Source organism: Anticarsia gemmatalis, chromosome 6 (assembly GCF_050436995.1).
Source record: "Anticarsia gemmatalis isolate Benzon Research Colony breed Stoneville strain chromosome 6, ilAntGemm2 primary, whole genome shotgun sequence".
Classification (NCBI taxonomy): domain Eukaryota; kingdom Metazoa; phylum Arthropoda; class Insecta; order Lepidoptera; family Erebidae; genus Anticarsia; species Anticarsia gemmatalis.
The window spans coordinates 4,626,868-4,648,610 of record NC_134750.1 but is presented as its reverse complement, the minus strand read 5'-3'; the positions used below and the strand labels follow the sequence as shown (position 1 = coordinate 4,648,610).

Sequence of the window (21,743 nt, the reverse complement as noted above, 5' to 3'; positions counted from 1 at the left end):
TTCAATTTGGAGAACCGGACACCAAAATAGATCGTGCACACGTACCCTTCCAACAATTCAATTTCCAACGTACTAGTCGTTACAGAATGATTTTTAAAGGGATTATGCGAAGTCTGACTGAACACACTTATAATAAAGATACTGCATATGGGAAAATGTTGTATCACATGAATATAACTGAAATATATACGGCTAGAATGGTTTGTAGCAACATCTCATTTGTTCCAATAGTAGCAATGTTTAAGGTCTCCATTGAGCAAACCATGTTCACTTATAACTATTGCTCAAATATAATTTCAGAAAAAAAACATTCGCTTGAAGGTTATTCTTTTTTATTATATTGTTATATCATGGGAGCTTAATCATATGAAAATAGACCTTGGGAACGGCGGGGTAGCCTTTGAACGGGAGCGCTCGCTCGCGCCCGTTGCCCGAGGCAAGGACCGACATTAGTAGCTCACAGAACGTAGCGACATGATTCTTTAAATGAAACAAACTCAAACAATGAACTTTCAGTTTGTTTTATTTTGTTTTAAGCACATGTTATATTGACTACGCGGTCGAGCTTGCCGCAATATTCTGACATTTCACATTTTCATCAACAATTTAGGTAGACAATAAGGACAATAGTTAAGTAAACAAGATTTTATGTATCAATATAGTAATTCCTCTACCTAAGAATTTTCAAAAGAAGTCTATGTTCAACAAAATTATCTTGCCTTCTAAATATAATCCCAAAGTTCAAAGCACATACAACACAACCTTCCGGCTACCTTTTAACAAGATTATCTGACACGAAAAATATTTTCCTTTGTTATTTGATATATTCTCAGTCCGGAGACCTCGGATGAGTAATATATCTTTTAATACACATATTGAATTTTACTTTACGTTCGGTATTCGGTTTGATTGGTTCGTAACGATGTTTCGCCGGAATTTGGGTCGGGTTTCATTTGAGCTTGACGTGCTCTAATTATTGAGAACAAAGGATGATAGTTTATTGTCTCATGCCACTCTGTTTAGCAAATTAACTCAATTTTATTGCCAATTACTGGACATAATTACTGGAAGCATTATAATTGATTTATTTAATTAGTTACTTTGGGCCACCCAAATATCGTGAACATGTACATTGTAGAATATTCTACTGCAGGCTGCTTTGAAAAATGAACCAGGGGGTATAGATTATTTCTTGCATTCATTTCTAGTCGTATAGAAAACATAAGTTTCTTAAATTGTATTGTATCAAAACTATATGAGACGCATAGTTTTGATAGGTCCTAAAACCCTTGCAACACAACGCCATACATTCTTAAAAACTTTTTTTTTTACATCCAATACCTTTGCGAAGATGCCACTTTTTACGTGAAAATGTTTAAATCAGATTAAACACCAACATTTCATTCCGCACATATAGTCAAAATAACTTTAACACCTTCATAAATTCCTTTGAAAATAACGCCAAGTATGTGAGAGAATAATTAACGCGCCAATGCTAACAGCAAGGTTATAAAGATGAACGAAATTCTGTTCTGATTTAAATTTCTCAATTATTTAATACATTTCCATGATGTTCAAGAAGTTGTAAGACAAAATTACAAATGAAATAGTAACAAAAGAAAGGTAAAGAAAGACTCTATCGATGACGATCGATAATATCATTTTCGTGCATTTCTGATCGAATTAATGATCGAATCGAAATTGAATATGTATCACTTATTAATAAAAAGCCAAATTCAGATGACAGATGTAGTTTATAAAATGAATATTAAACGAAAGTACGTTATAATTTCTATACAAATTACATAAATACAATCCGTGTAGTAACTACGATCTCGGTACATTAGGTACGAAGATTATGTTGCGAGCTCTATCAATCGCCCGGAGCACAATCCGGCTGTCTTGCCGCCGTCACTATCGTCCGTCGCTGCCTTTGAAATACTAACCATAAGCGACTATACTATATCCATAACATTTTATAGTTTTAGCAATGGGATAATCTAGATATTTGTGTCTTATTTAGTATTACACATATTGTACAACAGTAACCTAAGTAATCTCTAATAGCGGAATGTGTGCCAAAATTATATAGTTTCATATAATCACCATAATACCTAGTCTAAACATCGTGCAACCAAAAGATTTTAAAGTAATTCGACATTTTTATTTATTACTCCTGAGAGTAAAAATAGAAGATAGTACTTATTTAATGGCTAGGTTACTCGGCTAGATATTATTAGATATGATATATGAATTGCCATAGTCAATTTTTAAACTAATCCATCACTTCGGTTTTATTTGTTTCTATTTTCCTGACAAATACATTAATTATACTTACTTATTTGTTACTTAATGCCATCTGTTAACATGAAATATGTATCACAACTAAAATCTTAAAGCTGTCTATCGCAAATTGTAATTTAATAGCGAACAAACTGAAATCTATTTAGGTTTATCAAATTAATTCCTGTAATATCTGAGATTTAATCAAAACATGTTTGATTCCTCTATAATTTAACGTTAGTAAATACATAAATAACATGATTATCAGCAGACATTACGATTATGGAAAGACTTTATAGCAACAAATAAGTCATTTGTTAATTAGGACAATCCTGTTTACTCGTTCACAATGTATGTCTTTTGCTGAATACGCTTATATTATTAAATCAAAATTAATTTTCAGTTTACAGAATCAACTGTAATATGGCCTTCCTCCACGTATGCTTAATTTAAGATAAGAAGAGGGGCGATTCCTAACCACTTCCGAAAATTAAAATATGGAAAATGTTTCAGAGTACATACAGCTTTTTTCTCTGCTCAAAAAAGCTCGATATTTGGGTACCTCACGAGCTCACTGAAAGAAACCTAATGAGCCGTGTACTCATTTGTGATTCTTGAAGTCGAAGAGATTTTATTGCAAGTTCATACATACTATAATGCGAAAAGACTTTTTCCCCGCCCTAATATTAACAGCTATGCATCTTTGTCGCCAGGTTCTCAGTGTGCAAGTCTGTGAAGGTACGATCGGCATGCACCCGACTGTGGTGCGCTCATCGCGCCGTGCCTCACGTCTGCCGATCCAAGCGAGCGCCCCCGCTTGAAGGAACACCGTGCGGACATAACAAGGTAATAACCACGAAGGACTCATACCAACCGTGTAAGATTTCCCTCTAGCTATTATCGATTGCCATTCGCAGATAGATTGACAAATTATTTGTCGGTAACATAGTAAGGTCATATAGAAATGTGTCCTACACTTGATTTTCGACCCTTAAACTTACGCTATGTAACGAGAAAGCAAAAATATTCAAAAAAATATACTGATGTTATCAGAATAGATCAACTGCAATGAAAACCAAAGCTGATTTCCTTTCACAAATGTAATATCGACATGTAATGGAAAATAGAGCAATGCATTCGTGTTCGCTTGAGGTTATCGCATACCTTACTAGGGATTCCATCAACGTTCACACACGTAGGGAACGTGTGCGCGCATAAATTCGATAAAATCCTTTGTGAATATGTTTTTCAAGCTATGCAAATGACAAGTGCTGGAGCCGGCAGATAAATACCGGCGGCGGGTCGCACACCGCAGTACAAAAGCGCGAAATAACACAGCAATCCTAGAACGCTTTCATGCCAATTCGAAATTCAATGACAATTTAAAATCAATTTCAAACCGAGGACGTTTCAATAAGGACGTACCCATTTAATTCAAAATCGGCCTGTTTTATTCTCAATACGACGAAAGATATCTCATTGAACTTCTGAGAAAGTAATTAGCTTTATAAAATGAACGCGTCTCTGTGTTTTTCCAAGGGATTCCTTTTATAAATATACGCTTTTGAGTTAATGATCACAATCACAATATGTAGAAGGTGGGTCAAGTAACGAACAAAATACATGTTTGATCTATAAAATGTAACGTCAATACAATTTGACATCCTTTTTTTATACTCCAGGCATCCAAATGTAGGAGTATTTGAAACTGAAAATAAGTTCAAATTGCCCTGTTAGAGGCTACGGACTTTCTAATCTCCTTATAATAAAGCCGCTTTGAGGCTTTATAAATATCAGAATAGTAATTTTATTGTTCTTTATTGTTTGCTCCTTTGCTGTTTTCTTGAGAGGAAACAAACGAAATAAATGTAACAGAAAGCGAGGAAAATGTAAATATTATTAGGTGTATCGATTTCCTTTGAACTGAAATCTTTATATCCAATAACAGACACATTCTCGGTTTTTATGGGTTCTGTCTCCATTTGAAGCGTTAAAAGATTTACACCGGATTGCACATATGAATCGAATTTAAAATACGAGACACCCGTGCGTGATAGCAAGCGATTTATATTACATAGACATTGTAAGCAATAAGCATTCATCTCATTCACCTTACGATGATGTTGGAGTGAGTTCTCCGACAAAGCCGAACCACTCCGCTTCGACTAATCTTATAAATATTTGATTGTGAGGTTTTTGGCTTTCATCTCCCGGCACATGCCACTAGATTAAAGCTTTAGCATTAATAAATAATCATTTATAATGTAATTTAGTACATTTTGAAATGGAGTCCGGATTTAAGTGCACGGATACATTACTAACTACTCGAAAATGTACATTACAAGCGATTCTTGGTATCTACATTTCCTGACACCTGCTGAAAGTAATAAAACTGCGATTTGTGGTCGACCACATTGCTTCAAATTTAATAGTCTACGTTTATTGTTAATTACTTTCAATGTTCTTTTATTATTATCAGCATATATTTTACCTATACAGAATAAAGCTTTACGATTCAAATTATAGCAGCCCGCATCTGTTCAATCTTTGTATTAACTTTGTTATAATTTTGATTATTCCAGTGGTGCGTAGACCGCGTCTGTGAGCCGATGCCGGGCCACGCAGTCAAGACTGAGACAAGGAACACTGAGATTACAGAGAATAGAGTAGATGATGTAGAACAGGACAAGCCGGAATGGAGTGAGTGGTCTTCGTGGAGTGATTGTAGCGCTGACTGTGGGTATGGACTGCGGACGAGGCTGAGACGGTGTCGGTACAGAGGGTGAGTATTATTGGCACTATTAAGAATTAACACTTGAGTGTTATTGCGTAAGTGTTCGTTTGTGACAGAAATTCAATAGTGTGACAACAGTTAAACAGTCGGTATTGAGGTACATTCGACTCAAGGCCTAACCCCTCCCTCATTACGGGAGGAGACCCTTGCCCAGCAGTGGGACATTAATGGGTTAAATTTATTTATTTTATTGAGGTACATGGCGGTTTAGGTGGGCCGTATCAGCTGAATCCGTTTTTCTGTTAACAGTAGGAACAAGGCGTAATCATAAAGGCTTAACTTGTGTTTCGAGTAGTAAATAGAAATAAGACTAAATAACAAGGTCTCTCTATTTCTCTGTATTTTTACTGATTTTGCGTGTCCCAAAATAATAAAATATCAACACAACGTCTCTAAAACAACTGTCAACTGTCGCACATTAGGATGAAAAGAAACGAGAGACACCAAAATGCGTGGATTAAATAAGAATAAAGAGTGCGAACCCAAACGAATTTTATAAAAACACTTTTATGGTGCCATTGGGAATTTTGGGACAGTCAACATTTTATGGGTATATCTAGAGCGTCGCGTTGGGTTAAAGTGCTCTCAGAGGCAAAATATGTAAACAATGGTCACCCACAAAGGGTTCAACCACAACGATATTGATTAATGAAGATTCCCACTCGCCTGTTCACAGGACTGATATCACGTTTCAATTTTATATAAAAAAGGGTAAAAGGCTTTTTTTTTGTTTTAAACATCATTGAAATATCGGATAATTAGAAAATACTGTAATTATGATTAGGTACCTACTTTGTACAGGACGAAAAATGAGATATTTCCTTCTTATTTACTACCTGAAAGCACAGAGTATAAAATATCTGTACCTACAATTAAAGCGGCATGTTTAAAGTAAATAAATGGTCGTTGTTCCAGGACCATATCGGAGACAGCATGTGACGGTGCCGGCTCGCAAGTGCGTACGTGCTGGGCTGGCAGTGCGTGCGCCGGCACACGCGACCTGCGCGCAGACTTGTGTCTACGACAACATCACCGGTTCATACCTTACATACATCCCAATGGTAAGACTATAACAGAATCTATACCCAAAAACTACTTTATAAGGCGACACTTAGCCTTCAAATATACCCGGTATAAAAGCCTCTCAACCAAAAACCTCTCTCTCTCTCTCTCTGTGTGGCCATTTTGTCCAAGAGGAACACGAAGTATCCATCGCTCTCACAGCTTGGTAAGTGGGTAGACGTACACAACTAGCAAGAGATTATACTTTGAACCCAAATCTACGCTTCTACTGATTTTGAATTTCCTTAATGATGTGCTTGTTAAAAAATACGTTATAAAGTATTTCAAAGACAATCATTTCAATCCTAGGGCAACGACTCCAGAGGTCAAAATATCTTGTTACATCATTATGCCGTTTCCGTAACTCTACTTTTAAATGAGCTTCTGAAAATTAAATTAAATGGATTCATTAACAAATAGTTTCAATCTGAATAAACTATCGGAGAACACAATACTTGAAATTTTCTACTATTGCGGTCACTTGTTATATGGAGCGTATTTAATAGGTAGTAAAACCGCAATTATCTGTCTGGTGGTTGCAGTTCGTAGAATCTTAGAGGAAAGGACGGATGCGCACGCAGAGGGCTAATAACGTTCATCTAAGATCCGTTTACAAAGGCAAATACAGTTCCAGCCAGCAAATGTTTGCTAAGTAACTTACTATCCCCACTGTGAAGCATCGAGTTACTCAATATAGACATACATTTATTTGATTACGGGTGTTAAAGGAACCTGTATAATAATTTAATTTCTACCTAATTTTCTTTTTTCTTATGTTCGATATGGGCTTCAAGAATTTTTTTTATATTCTTATTCAAACCTTTAAAATATTTTATGTCCTTAAAATTTGTGTTCGATTTATAGCAGTAAACGCCAAAATAACATTTCATAATTACAAGTGGCGTAAATAAATAGTTAAATGCTCAAAATGTTAAAAAAATAAACGCAAAATCAGCAGAGTCGTGTCCAATTTAAATAATATTATTGCAATAAAATTGTAATGTACATTTTATTTAAACGATACCATTACAGAACACCTTTTTTATTTCACGTCCGGAAATGAAGGTACTAAAAGACATTTCAAAGGATATTTGAGTCGCAACATCTGCTGAATAAGATATTATGACGAATATATACCTGACGTTTATAACAGCCATAACATTCCGTAAATATTCACGGGAGAGTATTGATCTTTTACTTGGAACACCGAGAACGATTGTTCGCTTTTAGAGTTCCGTACTCAAAGGGTAAAAATGGAACCCTATTACTGAACCTCGTCTGTCTGTCCGTCCGTCTGTCACCAGGCTGTATCTCATTAACCGTAAAAGCTGAGAAGCTGAAATTTCCACAAATTATGTATTTACGTTGCCGCTATAACAACAAGTGCTGAAAATAAAAATATATTTAGGGGGGTCCCCATAGAATAAACGTTTTTAAAGGTGGTATGGAACCCTTCGTGCGCGTTTCCTACTCGCACTTGGCCGGTTTTTATGTTAATTTTACAACTCCTTTTTACTGTCATATTGCATTTTGCTGTACAGATTTCCATTTCAAACAAAATGTTAATGGAACCGACTAATATGAAATTTAAATTAAGCGCCCATAATGATACTTGGCTTATTGCAAACAGATAATACTTTTGCTTTAGTCTTAAATGACAGAAACAAAAGCCAAGTCTATACAACAAATTAATTTTCGAAATTCATAATAAACAAAAAAGTGGAAGAAATATAATTATTTCTAGGTTATTAAACTCACTAGTAATAAATAATCCCTTTAAAATGCTGTAAAACGATATCTTCCTCAGACACTCAACGCTGTGAAAACTGGTGCGTGGACTACGGCGGTGGTGGACCTTCAAACTTTGGAGCCTTACCTGATGGAATTCCTTGCAGCTACAACCAGCCTTACGATATCTGCTTTCAGGTATTTATCAATAAACTTGACTGTGTACTTTCTTCTAAAAATTAACAGTGATTTAATATAATCGATAAATATTGCTGGCACTTATTTAGCACAAAGAATTAGCATTGCCATACAACGTGGCAATGCTGCCAACATTCTGGGAATGTTCGCGGTAGACGGCGATGCGGAGGAGTACTTCGACGCATAGGGCACTCTCGCTTTCTTTCACCTTTTTTTTTTCTTTTATTTAGATTTTGTATTATATATACAAATTACGATAAAACAATTGTATGTCTTAATAGTGTGTACAAAATGTGCTCTTCTTCAATTTTCTACGCTCAGTTTCAGCGGTGTTCTGTTGTCCATCGGTCAGGCAGTCACCCTGTAACGGAAGAGTTATACATTTTTACAACCTCGAATACATAAAGTTCAATGTGTGAAGTTTTAAACACACGATAATAGTTAACCTCAGTCAGAAAGCAGGAAAACAGAGAGTGTTTCATATGAGCAGGAATTTGAATGATATGTCTTGCAGTACAATAGCTTTTAATAGTTTCAAAGAAATGTCAAGAAATATAAGTAATTCTATCGGAAAGCGGTGCACTTTCATTCTACGGTCGTCACAAGGAATTATCCGTCAGGTCTAGAGCCGTAACGCAATTATTTCGTTCACATAATCCTGTACAACGGCCACGCTCAATATTTTAATATTATTATATTCTATACATTTCATGATTCTCGAAAATCCTACTTTTCTTTTTGCTCAAGTACTTAATGCTGAACAAGAACCTTCATGTTTAGTTGACGTAAGATTTCTTTGGACATATTAATTGACATGGAGTAGATCATGTCGTAATATAGAATTAATACTTTGAGAATCATTATTATGCAGAAGATGTATAATTGGATAGGATTCACAAGACAGGATATTATTTTAATTAAATTGAGACCTTTTAATAACATAAACTTTCGTATGTATAACAGAACACCAAAGTAATTATTCTATCTAACCTAATTTTATTGAAGTGTAGTAATTACAATATCAAACTTAATTAAGGACCGACAAAGAAACGTCGGGAAATTCTAAAAATTTGAGCAGCTTTTTCTAACATTTTGTAGAAGATTTTTAAAACTTTTATAATTTGATTAAAAATGTCCGCAGGGCACCTGCGTGAAAGGTCAGTGCAACTCATCGGATCCTGTTTGCAATTGGTGCGCAGACGGGTACTGCAATAATAACACACACGTATACACTAGACGACTGAACAAAGGTAAGTAAATATTACTAAATATACTCCCCACTTTATTTAAGGAGGGTCAACAAAAGATTTTTCTTTACCTAATTTATTTCATTTCCTCTGCCACAAACAGTCTTTTTTTTCTGTCGATCCCATCAGTGGGATGGCAAGGATAACCTCCCGAATTGAGGGATTGGTTGGACCTTGAGTCCACCACGCTGGCCAGTGTCGGTTGGGGACTTTGTATGGACTAAATAAATGCGTTTAACACCTTTTGGGCAAGGCTTCATCATCATATTTTTCTCCACCGTTGGAACTGTTTGTTACACATGTCTTTTCAAAGTTATGTGTTTATTAGAAAACAAATATTATTTGATAAAGAATTGCTCAAAAAGATTAAATAAAACATTGCCAAATCCCTGTAACTTGACCGATCCTCTGGCATTGTTCAATCACCGCTTTTAAAAAAGGTGTAGGTGCCAACGATATAAATTACGGGCATGGTTCAAACGGCATCACTGATAACGTCCGTGTATGTCCTTTGCGGAGCATTCACAATCCAATTTACGACCAAGCGTGTGACCGCGTAAATCCCCTTTTAAGGGTCCGCGGTCCAAGAACGAATCACTATAAAACCTCTCACTCTGTAGCTACTTATTCATAGCATATAATAAATAATAAATATTACCAGGTGCATGTTTAATTACTATACAGTTACTTTCGTGATGTGTTTTCTATAGCAACACTCATCGTTTTATTGAGAAAAGATTTACTTATTAAAATCAGTGTTTGATCGATTATATTAATATACATACACATATTTATATTAATCTTGGTTAAAACGGAATCCTTCTTCGTGCATAGATATGGATTACCAGTCAACAGAACCTCACGCTAAGGATATAACAGACACTCGGTCCCTTTTTCATTCCACCTCTCCACGTGACCAAATCAACCAAAATATTCTGGTAAAAGCTCGTAAAGTTTTATAGGGAATTCAATCAGACATTGAGCCCGCGGCGAAATGACTACTGCACTGATTGAACGTTGTTATTTCGACCACGGATACTCGATTCACGGTATTGAGTGCCTCTGTATCGGTAAATCTATTAAATTCTCTGCCAGTTCATTCCAGTTTCTAGTAGTTAGGAATATTGTTGACAAATCTGAGCGTCTCTGACATTACGATATTATGTATTTATTAAATTAGTTAGTGCCTTTGTATGTCTCTTCCTAAGTGCAAAACAGTTGATTGCACTTCATAGAATGTTACAAAGTTGCTTGTTGTAATTTGGCATATAATATACGTTTTATTTTATTCTGCCCCATTTATATACCTTATAATTAACTTTTAAAAAGAGGACGGATTCTTAATTCGTCTAAATTCGTATTTTTCAGCACACTCGTTTCTATCTAATTAAATATCCAACTCGTTATAAATAGCTTTGAAGACAAAAGCCCTAAATATTTTAATCCCAAACTCAGATTATACAATGAGCAAGCTTAAGCTATCCATTTGATCCAAAATGAGAATGATTTTTGAGAAATAAAGCGAATGTTTTGGAGCGAAAGAGTAATTTGGTAAGATTTCATTAGAATAGATGCTCAGTGGAGAGACGAGATAAACTACGACGTCTGACTGAATTTAAGTTGCTCAATAATGTTTTATGAGCCGACTGAGGGTCACTGACTTTAACGATTTGGATATTGCGAACTTCTATTATGTAGAAGTTCATTCAGTCCTTTGGTTTTTAACCACAGAAGACAAAACAGTGTATTTATATATCATTAACCGTATCCCACAACCCAGGCTTTTAACATCGAAAAAAATACATCTTATGTTCCCAAAAAAGCTTCTTAAGATAACTCCCAACTTAAATGAAGATAATTTTAATCTTTCACATCTTGCAGGGTGGACTCGCATGACGATGATACCACACGACGCTCATCTCGTCTCCGTGCACATCGCGACACCAATCTCCTTAAACATCGCCATCAGGGAACGAAAGAAGGACAAGCAAGTCTTGGAACTGATCAAACACTCCAAACGCTACGAAATCGATGACAACAAGTACTTGAAGTACGATCCTAACGTGCCTCAGAACCTACAGATTATAGAAGTGGACAGTCACGTGATAGATATCAAGGAGGGGGGAGTGAGGTGGGAGGGGGCCGCGGTGGCTGCAGGCTCGCTGCTGCGGTGGACCAACACAGAGACCGACGTGTTCATAACGTCGGATTCACGACTGCAGACAGATTTAATGATAATGGTACGTAGTCTAACGACTTACCCCCGGTTTCTGAGTCCATTTAGCGGTAGTTTATTTATTCAATAGCGTTTTTAACATGAATTTTACCGCTATTGAATAAATAAACTACCGCTAAATGTACCTCAGAAACCGGGGGTTAGTAGAAAACCTTTTATGGATGGGTCGCGGCAGGCAGAGGTTAGTAAAATTTAAAATTTAGAACATTACTGACTTGGAGACTTGCAGCGGATGGTGGCCCGCTTAATACGACTTCTTTATTTTGGAAATACACAGAAACATCAATTTTGAACTTAATAAACCGTGGCTCCCAAGGCTGCTAAGTTAGGTGCACCATATTCTTGTCTCAAGCTTAGAACAATACTTTAGAGTCCTTTAAAAAACATATATACTGTTCATCTATCTCTTTAAATCTACCTTATCATGTCATTGGCTTATAAAAGTACGGGTATAGATAAATAAAATCTTATATTATAGGTATTTCTGTGAACCTTACCTCAAGCCAACTTTATGATAAAATAATGACTTTGTACTTATTCAGTGTCTGTAACTTTGCGAGGTCCAGACAAAGCAAATTATACGCTCGACTTAGTTTCCTGTTATACTGAATACTTCAACAAGTGTAGCAACAGTTTTGAGTAATATTAATTATGCCAAGCGATACAAACACAAAATTATACACGTAAACCTGTATTCTGATAGAATTTACCAATATTTACGACCTTGCATGGAAGTTATACTTAGAAATTATGCTTCAATATCTGGGCCAACGCATTTAAAAATACATCGTCGTTTATTCAGGCGCTTTCAACGTGAGAGCCTTTAATAGCACCTGAAAATCACGCACAGAGTGAAACACAAAACCTGTCAATGTCAGGCGCGTCACCGCTCAGCACAGCTGGGCTCAGTTCGTTTCTCGCTCAACTTTGTATTAAACAGGCACTTTGGATGGTCGCTTCTGGTTCACTACGAATAAACTTGGCTTGCATTGTTAATGGATTATAGCAGGATTTATATCGGAACACCTGAACCAACTGCCCGCCTGTACTATCAGAAATACACAATATTTTCTAAAAGAAATGATTTAGGTGTATTCTGGTGAATGCAAAAAAGTGGTTCAGAATTTATGTTACAATATAAAGTAATTTTTCATGTCTTGTAACATTTATAACTTTTCTGCCCTTTTTCCCTCTAGAGAAAAGGGAAACTTTGAGAAATGCCAATATATGTGAAAGATTTACAAACTATAAGATTGTATGTAGTTGTTTCTTCTCTGTCGAGCCGAAATTACTTTATTCAGCTACTTTGCCCTCATCGCCAGAAACATATTATTATCGTATTTTCCTTTTCTTCTAACATTAACATAGAGCTCGGGATCCACGTGGAAATCATAAATGTCAGAGTTTACGGCCACAATTTTTTATAAGTCCCACTTCACGGACGGCCGGGCATTCGCTTTCGGTCCGATTATTTCGAGATTTTTAATTGAAAGACACAAATTTGAGTAATCTACGTATTGTGTGCGAAAAAAAACACATAATACAAAAGGGAATAAACTATGAAAAGTGTAACGAAGCGAAACATTGGATGATAAGGGTCGAGGCATCCGCGGCCGCTTTAATTATTCAACAGCGCTTTCAACTGTGCCGTGAAGTTAATTGGGAACTCACTGTACTCACTTTATATCTCATTTTCCTTTATCGTGTTTTATTCAAAGAGGTTTTTTCGAGGAACGTAACAATTCAGCTAAACGAGTGCGGTTAGTTTAAAAAGCTTTCTTCACAAAGGGGGAACAGGTTAAAACAGAATTATGAGCGCGGCGACACCCAGCTGTAAAAGGAACGCGCCGCGCCCGTTAGCTTCTGGCCAACCTTCTGTTTTACTCAGCGCACTGAATTGTTTTACGTTCATAAAATGCTCCCTGCATTTTATATAATAGTTCCTTGACGCTTTTCAAGTGACATACAAAATTACTGTATTTTTATTTGCAGGTCGTATTTATACTATTCAATTCCTACTCCGACAAAATTTACAAAGTGTAATGTTTGCAGGCAATTCCGGAACACCCAGTACTATCGGGGGAGACAGTGTCGGTGGAAGTAGCAGTGAACTACAGCACACCTGCGGGCCGCACTAGACCCTTGGAATACAGGTAAAATTAAATAACCCTTTTATCTATAGGTATACTACGAGTATCTACAAAACACCTTCCATGTTTTTATTTTTTTGACTCTAAATTTTTCGACCGACTATTTATTTTGCAATAGGTAAGTCAGCATTTTATTTTACGTAACCAATTCGCAAATCCAAAAGTTTGAAATTTTGATACTTTCGTCAATCTCCCTTAACGCAAATTGACAACTTTTTTAATTACTACGCTGCATGAAAATTCATTACCTCATTATGGTTATGGGTTGATTGAAAACTGAAAGAGATATTTTGATCCTGCCATAAGATATAACGGTCATGAAACTCGTCAAGATCAAGTAGCCAAGGTTTATACTCTTGCCAACTTGTGGATTCATCCTCACCGTTAAAGTTGGTTGGCTTTACAAATTTATTATTCATAATAATTATTTGTGTCAGTGCAACAGATCACTCTCTAAGTCTCTATGATTCTATGTATGTAACTCGTAACCCTTGTTTCTAGATTGCAAAGTCACGAAAGACATATTTATCTTACTCATCTTGTATAGGTACAAAATGTTTCTATAAAAATATTAACAAGAATAAACTGTACTAGAACAAATAACTCGACAAAGATACATCTAAGAAGAACACTCACAAAAAGTCGGCACATGCAAAGGCGTATAAGTTGAACAAATCTCTCCCGTATCGTTCGGAAACAAGCGACGTTAATGTACCTCGCAAACTTTCCAAGCATATTCGTCTCCTCGATACTTTCAATAGTACCTAAGTGAAACAAAAGTTGCCTTTGTCCTACAGCGAGCTCTCGTCCCAGACTATTCTCTTCCAATACGTCTATTCAGATCAGATTTTTATGAAGCCTTATGACTGTCACGCTAGCACTTTATTCCTAAAGTTGTGCATTATGTTACATCCATACTAATATTATAAATGCGAAAGTAACTCTGCCTGTCTGTCTGTCTGTCTGCTACTCAATCACGCCTAAACTACTGAACCAATTTGCACGAAATGGTATGGTATGGAGATACTTTGATACCCGAGAAAGGACGTAGGCTATATTATATCATCACGCTACGACCAAAAGCAGCAGAGTACCAGTAAAAAATGTTACAAAAACGGGGAAAAATTTCACCCATTCTCTCTTACTGGACGCAAGCGAAGTTGCGCGGGTCAGCTAGTTTCACATAAGCCTTTTGTAATTTTTTACACGTTGCAATTCCGAAAAGATTAAGTTTAGTTGCTAAATGAAACGTGTTTTTTTATCAACTAACAAATTGTCTGTTATGTCAGTAATGCCATATACTGAAAGTAAAACTTTAAAGTAGATTACATTTTGTCTAGCGATAAACGCATGCCTTACAGGCAGGGGAGAAGTTGGGATTCAACTTTCCCTATCTAAAAGAAAATAACAGCATAATCGTACAGTCGTATTTTCGTTTCGTTTTAAAATATACTAATACCGTTGAGGCAAAAAAACAGAACAAAGGAAGAAATAAGAATTATTTTTACCCTAATATACATTATTTATTATGTATAATAAATAACTTGAGTTTACGTTGAGTGTTCTTGAAACAATTACCTGAAACTCGGGTATAAAAACTTGCTCTAACGACGGAAGTTCTCATAATTTGTACTTCAAAGACATTAGCCGAGCATTTCTTTTTAGATAAAACGGTTAAGTAGAACAGTAGATGTTTTTTGTAACTACTCTTCATCAACTCTTTAACATAAGAACGTCTATTTTAATCTTTTAAGTTGAGACAAAGCTCAAAGACATTATTTTTAACACGGTAGTGTTTATTATATTAGAACAAATAAAAATAACTTTATTAAGCGTCAGATATAAGGCTTATTTTCGACTCGAGTTACTTTTAGATAAAAACTAGCTGACCAGCTTCACTCACGAATTTTCTTTGCATTTTTTTTGCTTATTATCTCCATAATCTTTCCCGTATTTTAAAGACAATTTTACAAAAACAATAAGTCGAATCGTTTCAATTTTGTGCGTAGCAACACATTTAGCATTTACTTCATTATCATATAGCTATATGATAATAATATTTTCTCATCCTAGAACCTTTTCAAGATTAATATTTTGATTGACGGAAAACAACATTATTTATATTGGACGCTACTGTACATACATACACATCGCTTTGTCTCCTCTTAAAAATAATGAAGTGAGCTATTTGTCGTCGAGTACGAAGACCGTCCCATAATTTCCCATCCACTCCATCAACAAACTCCACTTACAAAGTACTTAATTAAATGCTCTTTTATTCTCTGTAGTTAATTACAATTTTATACGAACTTATTTGCCATTTATAATGTTGTCTAATATTATTAAGGTGATGTGAAATTACACGGTCTATGCAATTCGATCGAAATATCGAGTAAATAAAATAGGAGTCTTTCTTAGATTAGTCTTTAATTTTCAATCGCGTTTAAGACCCGTTTTAGACCCGTTTTCATTATAATATTATGTAAGTTAAAGTCGCAAGAGTTTAAAATCATTAATTGTTGTGTAATATTTGCAGACTTGTATGTAGTGTGGAACAAATGTGGTTTCGTATCACCTAGAATACAATAGACACTGTCTGCCAACTTCGAATTGAACCCATATACAAATATTTGAATCGTAACAAGTTTCTGTAGAATCAAAAGTTTTTCAGGAGTTTCCTTTATCGTAGACAGCAAGTTAGACTTTACTTTTGTCACCGTGCCGTGCTTTGAATTTGCGATTGCTGTATACGAGCTCCTTCGAGAATATTCTAATATAGATAAGAAAAACTCAATAGCACTTTGCTCGACCGACTTTTGCAGGAATCAAAACCGAAACCTCGTGATCAACGTCTTAAATACCTTTACCCTAGGCAGTTATTCAAATTCGTGTACATTTCAATCTTCTATTCACGTTTGGAATATTAATATCTTAAATCTTGGCCACGATTGAATAGTTCGCCCAAACATAGCCTCGGTATATGAGGTTCGATTATTCGAGAGGATGGGCAGAAGCATCCGACCGTGCACTAACAAATATTGACTGAGGTCACCAATCCGTGTGCCGAGCGATATCTCTCAAGCTGTTTGTTGAAGTCCAGTTCGGAGTGGACATTTACCCGCTGATTCCAAGATGTTGACTTTACTTTCACGGAACATTAGCGTTTAGCAAACTCCTTCACTGTGACTTCGTGAGAATTTAATAATTATTTTATCCGACGAATGTCATTAAGAACAAGACATGACCGGGGTTACTTCTTGCGTGCTACATGTTAACAAATAATAGTAATATCTCTGTATAGCCCAGTTTTCTATTCTTTCCTCTGCAAACACAAATAATTTTATTACGAACCAAAGAATCCTCGTCTAAGTAGAATAACGACTACGTATTAAATCCTAAACTTAAAGAAGTAGATATGCATGCATTGAATAGAACTAGATCATTATTCTATTATTGCAGCTGAAGCACTGCCATCTTTTACATCGAATTCATGCTATTGAATGCTGCATTGGTATATTTAATTGAGTTATTAGTGGTTTGTCTCGCAGATGGTCGACGGAGCGAGGCCCTTGCTCTGCGTCGTGTGGTGGTGGTATCCGCGTGGTGCGGCCACGCTGCTTGCGCGACCACAAGTGCGCACCCATCACATATGAAGCCTGCAACATGCATAGGTAAGATACAACAAACAAATAATAAATTAAAAGTGTAATCAGTATAGCTCGATTCTCTACTACTACCGACAACCGGCTAGCTGTCGACAAATTTAACACGAAAATCTGTTAAGAGCCTCTACCGGGCTCTGTGAGAACTACTTTGGCAGTACATTTTAATTGTTTTTTTACATTTCAATTCCTCGATACTCGACAATACAGAGTGTATACAGAATATGGCACTACAGAGCTCCTGATTCGTTACTTAATTATTGATTTATGTTTAAAATTAATAATTCCATCTTGCTGTACTCCCTCTTTATAATATACGAAATTTAATTAAACCAAATTTTACACATCTCCATGTGAGTAATGCGCTCAGCTAAAGATGGGTACAAAATTTTCCTTTTTACGGGGACTTGCTCTAAAAATCCCCATGTAATCTTTGGAGCCAGGTGTAATAACCATACGTCATGTAATACGCATTCATTTTCCTTGTTAAATTGTGATTTGCTTTAGCTTACGGTAGTTTTTTTCAATGTCACTGCAAAATGCATAACGTGTTAACGATCTAATAGTTAATAAGTAGTTAAATAAAACCATGTTGAAAATGCAACAGGCAACATTTAATAACATACATTGAAGTTGCTTCGTAATTGGCAAGTCGTAACTGCTTATTACTAAGACCAACCCTTTCCCGAGTACACATCGGTTAGTTACAAAATTAATTGCACTTCCATTATCGATGTCATGTTCACAAGCTGGTAACTGGAACGAGACATAATATATGGGCCGGGACCACACTAAAGTGCTCTTCGTACCAAGGTAGAAACGTAGAACGTAACAAACATACTACACAAAGACGAAAGGTGCTATCCTACTAATATTATACATGCGAAAGTTGGTAAGAATGTATGGACGTTTGTTGCTCTTTCACGCAAATACTACTGAATCGATAACGATGAAATTTGGTATATAGGTAGCTGAAGACCCAGAATAACACATAGGTTACTTTTTAACTCGGAGTTCCAGAGGGATCGGGATTTACACGGGAAGGGTTTCCACGCGGACGAAGTCGAGGGCGGCCTCTAGTGCGACATATCACAAAAAACTCAGGACGTTTAAAAATTAAGAGTATTAGGGCTCCAAGTTGTGGCAATGTTTAAGGCAATAATTTGGGGACTATTCATTTAATAGTGTATTAAGTTAATTGGCGTCATGAGTCCTCCTACTGGAATGTTCTTCTTCACTTAAAACTACAACAAAGTGTTAATGTATGTAGTTATTTTTTTCCTTGTTTAAATGTAATTATATTTTTTTATCTTATATGCTTGCTTTGTATGTTATAATTTCTTTTAGATTAAGTAAAATTAGCAAACCAAAAAAGAATAAATAAGTAATCAATAAATAAACTCTTTCTATGAGGTTATAGTAGTCGCATTAGGTTTATAAGCAGACAGTAAATTTTAAGTTAGTTTACAATGACTAGCACCGCAAAAAGGTCAACTCCCTAAGGACATCCCAACTAGCACACAAGCGCTATAACAAGCTGCACAATGGCCGGTTAAAGGATTTTTATAACGCCTTAGGCTCCTTAGTAAGAAGTATAGTGGTTCTATAAGCGGCTACAGATCTCTTGTAGCGTCAAATAGGCCCATACTGTCCAGCTTATAGCTCGACATTGGATCTACAGTGGTCGTAAATAGTAATTATAATAGTACGTAGTATAGTAGTAATACAGGGGCGCTAAAATAAGGTGAAGGTGGTATAATCGCGCTACAAGAGGTTTTTCGCAGCGTCGTGGCGCTTACCAGCTGTTGTACAGAGGTGGTTAGCGCCACGAGCGTTCGAAAAAGCTCTTGCAGCGCGATTATACCACCTTTATCTTATTTTAGCGCTACTGTGTAACGGTTATAAATGCTAACGCTCTAAATTAGTAATATGGTAGGTTTATTATGGTGTAAACTAAATATATTTTTTTAAAATGAATCATTAGTGACAAATGAGGAGACATTTTATTTTTACGGATTGGATTATTAAAATAACAAGTAGTCTATCGCTTTTATTTCTTTGTGTACGTGATATGAAAGTGCGAGTTCCAGTTTGCTGTCAATATATATGTATATTATCGTCAATATTTTCATGCGCCCTCAAAATATTCAGTTTTAAATGCAAAAATTATATAGATATGTGGATTTGGAAATTGTATTTTGAACATAAATAAGACTTTGAGGGTTACAGATAATTTAATTAGGGTTATAGGTAATAAAAAATGATTTTAATTATGTTAACGTTACCAGGCTATAGATTTATATGATCTTCAAAAGATCGTAATAACCTCAAAAAATATGTTTACCAAATGCTATAATGGCGTCTCGATCAAGCAGCTCTCAGAGTTGGTTACATCTGCTCTAGCGCCTTAAGCTGTACAAAGGCTCTAGTGTTTGCTGTTGTAGACCTCAAGGTTCTGCAGTTGTGGCATAGGAGTGCTTCAATATAACTTGGTCGCACACCAGCATTTTACTCGTACTTTTAGGGGTCAGTCGTTGAATATTAAAATAGTTCGAAAATCATTTTTTTTTTATTTATTTTAGTTATTTTATTTATTTTATTTATTTTATTTATTTTATTTATTTTAGTTATTTTATTTATTTTATTTATTTTATTTATTTTATTTATTTTATTTATTTTATTTATTTTATTTATTTTATTTATTTTATTTATTTTATTTATTTTATTTATTTTATTTATTTTATTTATTTTATTTATTTTATTTATTTTATTTATTTTATTTATTTTATTTATTTTATTTATTTTATTTATTTTATTTATTTTATTTATTTTATTTATTTTATTTATTTTATTTATTTTATTTATTTTATTTATTTTATTTATTTTATTTATTTTATTTATTTTATTTATTTTATTTATTTTATTTATTTTATTTATTTTATTTATTTTATTTATTTTATTTATTTTATTTATTTTATTTATTTTATTTATTTTATTTATTTTATTTATTTTATTTATTTTATTTATCTTATTTATTTTATTTATTTTATTTATTTTATTTATTTTATTTATTTTATTTATTTTATTTATTTTATTTATTTTATTTATTCTTTAAAAACAGTTGACAGACTGAACCAGCACTGCACCTATGTAAATATATTATGATAATAATTTTAAGCTTTAGTATAAAGGTATATTACTCGGTTATAGCGCTTTAGGTGCTTAACATAATTCTGTAATCCCCATGGCTGTAAAAATGTTTCGAATGATACCTTATACATCTATTTGCTGTACAGAAGCCATATAAATATCTGATATAACGCTCAAGGCGCTATTAAAGACCTACGCAACTCTTTTATAGATGAGTAATACACTAGCCCTAAAAAAATCTGTTATAGAACCTAAGGCATTACAAAAAGCTTATTTACGCTCTTGAGCGCTATAAGCGCAACGCATAACTCCGTTTAAACTCCTTTATCTCCTAAAGTCCCCTTATACAGTTAACGGTGTTATAGAAGATTCCATTAACTCAGTTATACTTCCCTAGGCTGTCTAGCGATGCAATTACATGCTCATATATCACTATAAGTCATTAGTTTCCTACTAAACGGCTACTGTCCCGCCTAGCTGTTAAAGGGTTTTTTAAATAGCTAGTATACAACTTATAGAGAATTGTACAGCATTTGAACGACTCTTATGCAACTATCAGGCTGTATAACGACTGTATAAGCAGCTTGTGTGCTAGTTGGGATATTTAGCTCAGCCTCACTTAGCAAAGTTTTATAAAATTTCAGTTTCTAAAGCGTACTGAGGTGTGGGTCACTCATGAAAGTAATGCAATAGGTGAATGATTAATTTGCCTAAGCCACACGTGTCGGGTGTATCAAAAATTCACGATGTGTTGTGCCGCGGCGGGTACTTAACGATTCTGTCGCTACCGACAGCTACATCGATCCTATGAAGTTATGAACCTTGGAATATAGTGGTTTAGAGAACTATAGTCAAGTTTCTATCTTAACTATTTAGAATACACTAGCTGACTCGTGCAACTTCGCTTGCGTCACATAGGACAGAATGGGTCAAAATGTTACCCTTTTTTTAACATTTTTGACTGGTACTCTGCTCCTATTGGTCGTAGCGTGATGACATATAGCCTATAGCCTTCCTCGATAAATGGGCTATCTAACACTGAAATAATTTTTCAAATCGGACCCGTAGTTCCTGAGACTAGCGCGTTCGAACAAACAAACTCTTCAGCTTTATAATATTATTAGTATATTAGTATATTAGTATAGATTATTGCAGATTAAGCAAGTGAAGTATGTATTGATGTTTTTTCCAAGTGGCGCATTTGGTCTCTGCCTACTCCTATGGGAAACTCTT

The 21,743-nt window shown here is 35.0% G+C and overlaps 1 protein-coding gene across 1 annotated transcript in view; it reads left to right on the top strand.

Moving 5' to 3' along the window:
* The window catches only part of LOC142973552 (A disintegrin and metalloproteinase with thrombospondin motifs 1-like), a 47,403-nt gene that overhangs the window by 21,464 nt on the left and 4,196 nt on the right, over positions 1-21,743 (top strand). Inside the window, exons 7-14 of the mRNA XM_076115376.1 lie at positions 2,997-3,129; positions 4,866-5,065; positions 5,993-6,138; positions 7,947-8,065; positions 9,207-9,315; positions 11,194-11,552; positions 13,601-13,701; positions 17,247-17,369. Of these exons, the coding sequence (XP_075971491.1) occupies positions 2,997-3,129; positions 4,866-5,065; positions 5,993-6,138; positions 7,947-8,065; positions 9,207-9,315; positions 11,194-11,552; positions 13,601-13,701; positions 17,247-17,369 (1,290 nt within the window). The remainder of the gene's footprint in view (positions 1-2,996; positions 3,130-4,865; positions 5,066-5,992; positions 6,139-7,946; positions 8,066-9,206; positions 9,316-11,193; positions 11,553-13,600; positions 13,702-17,246; positions 17,370-21,743) is intronic.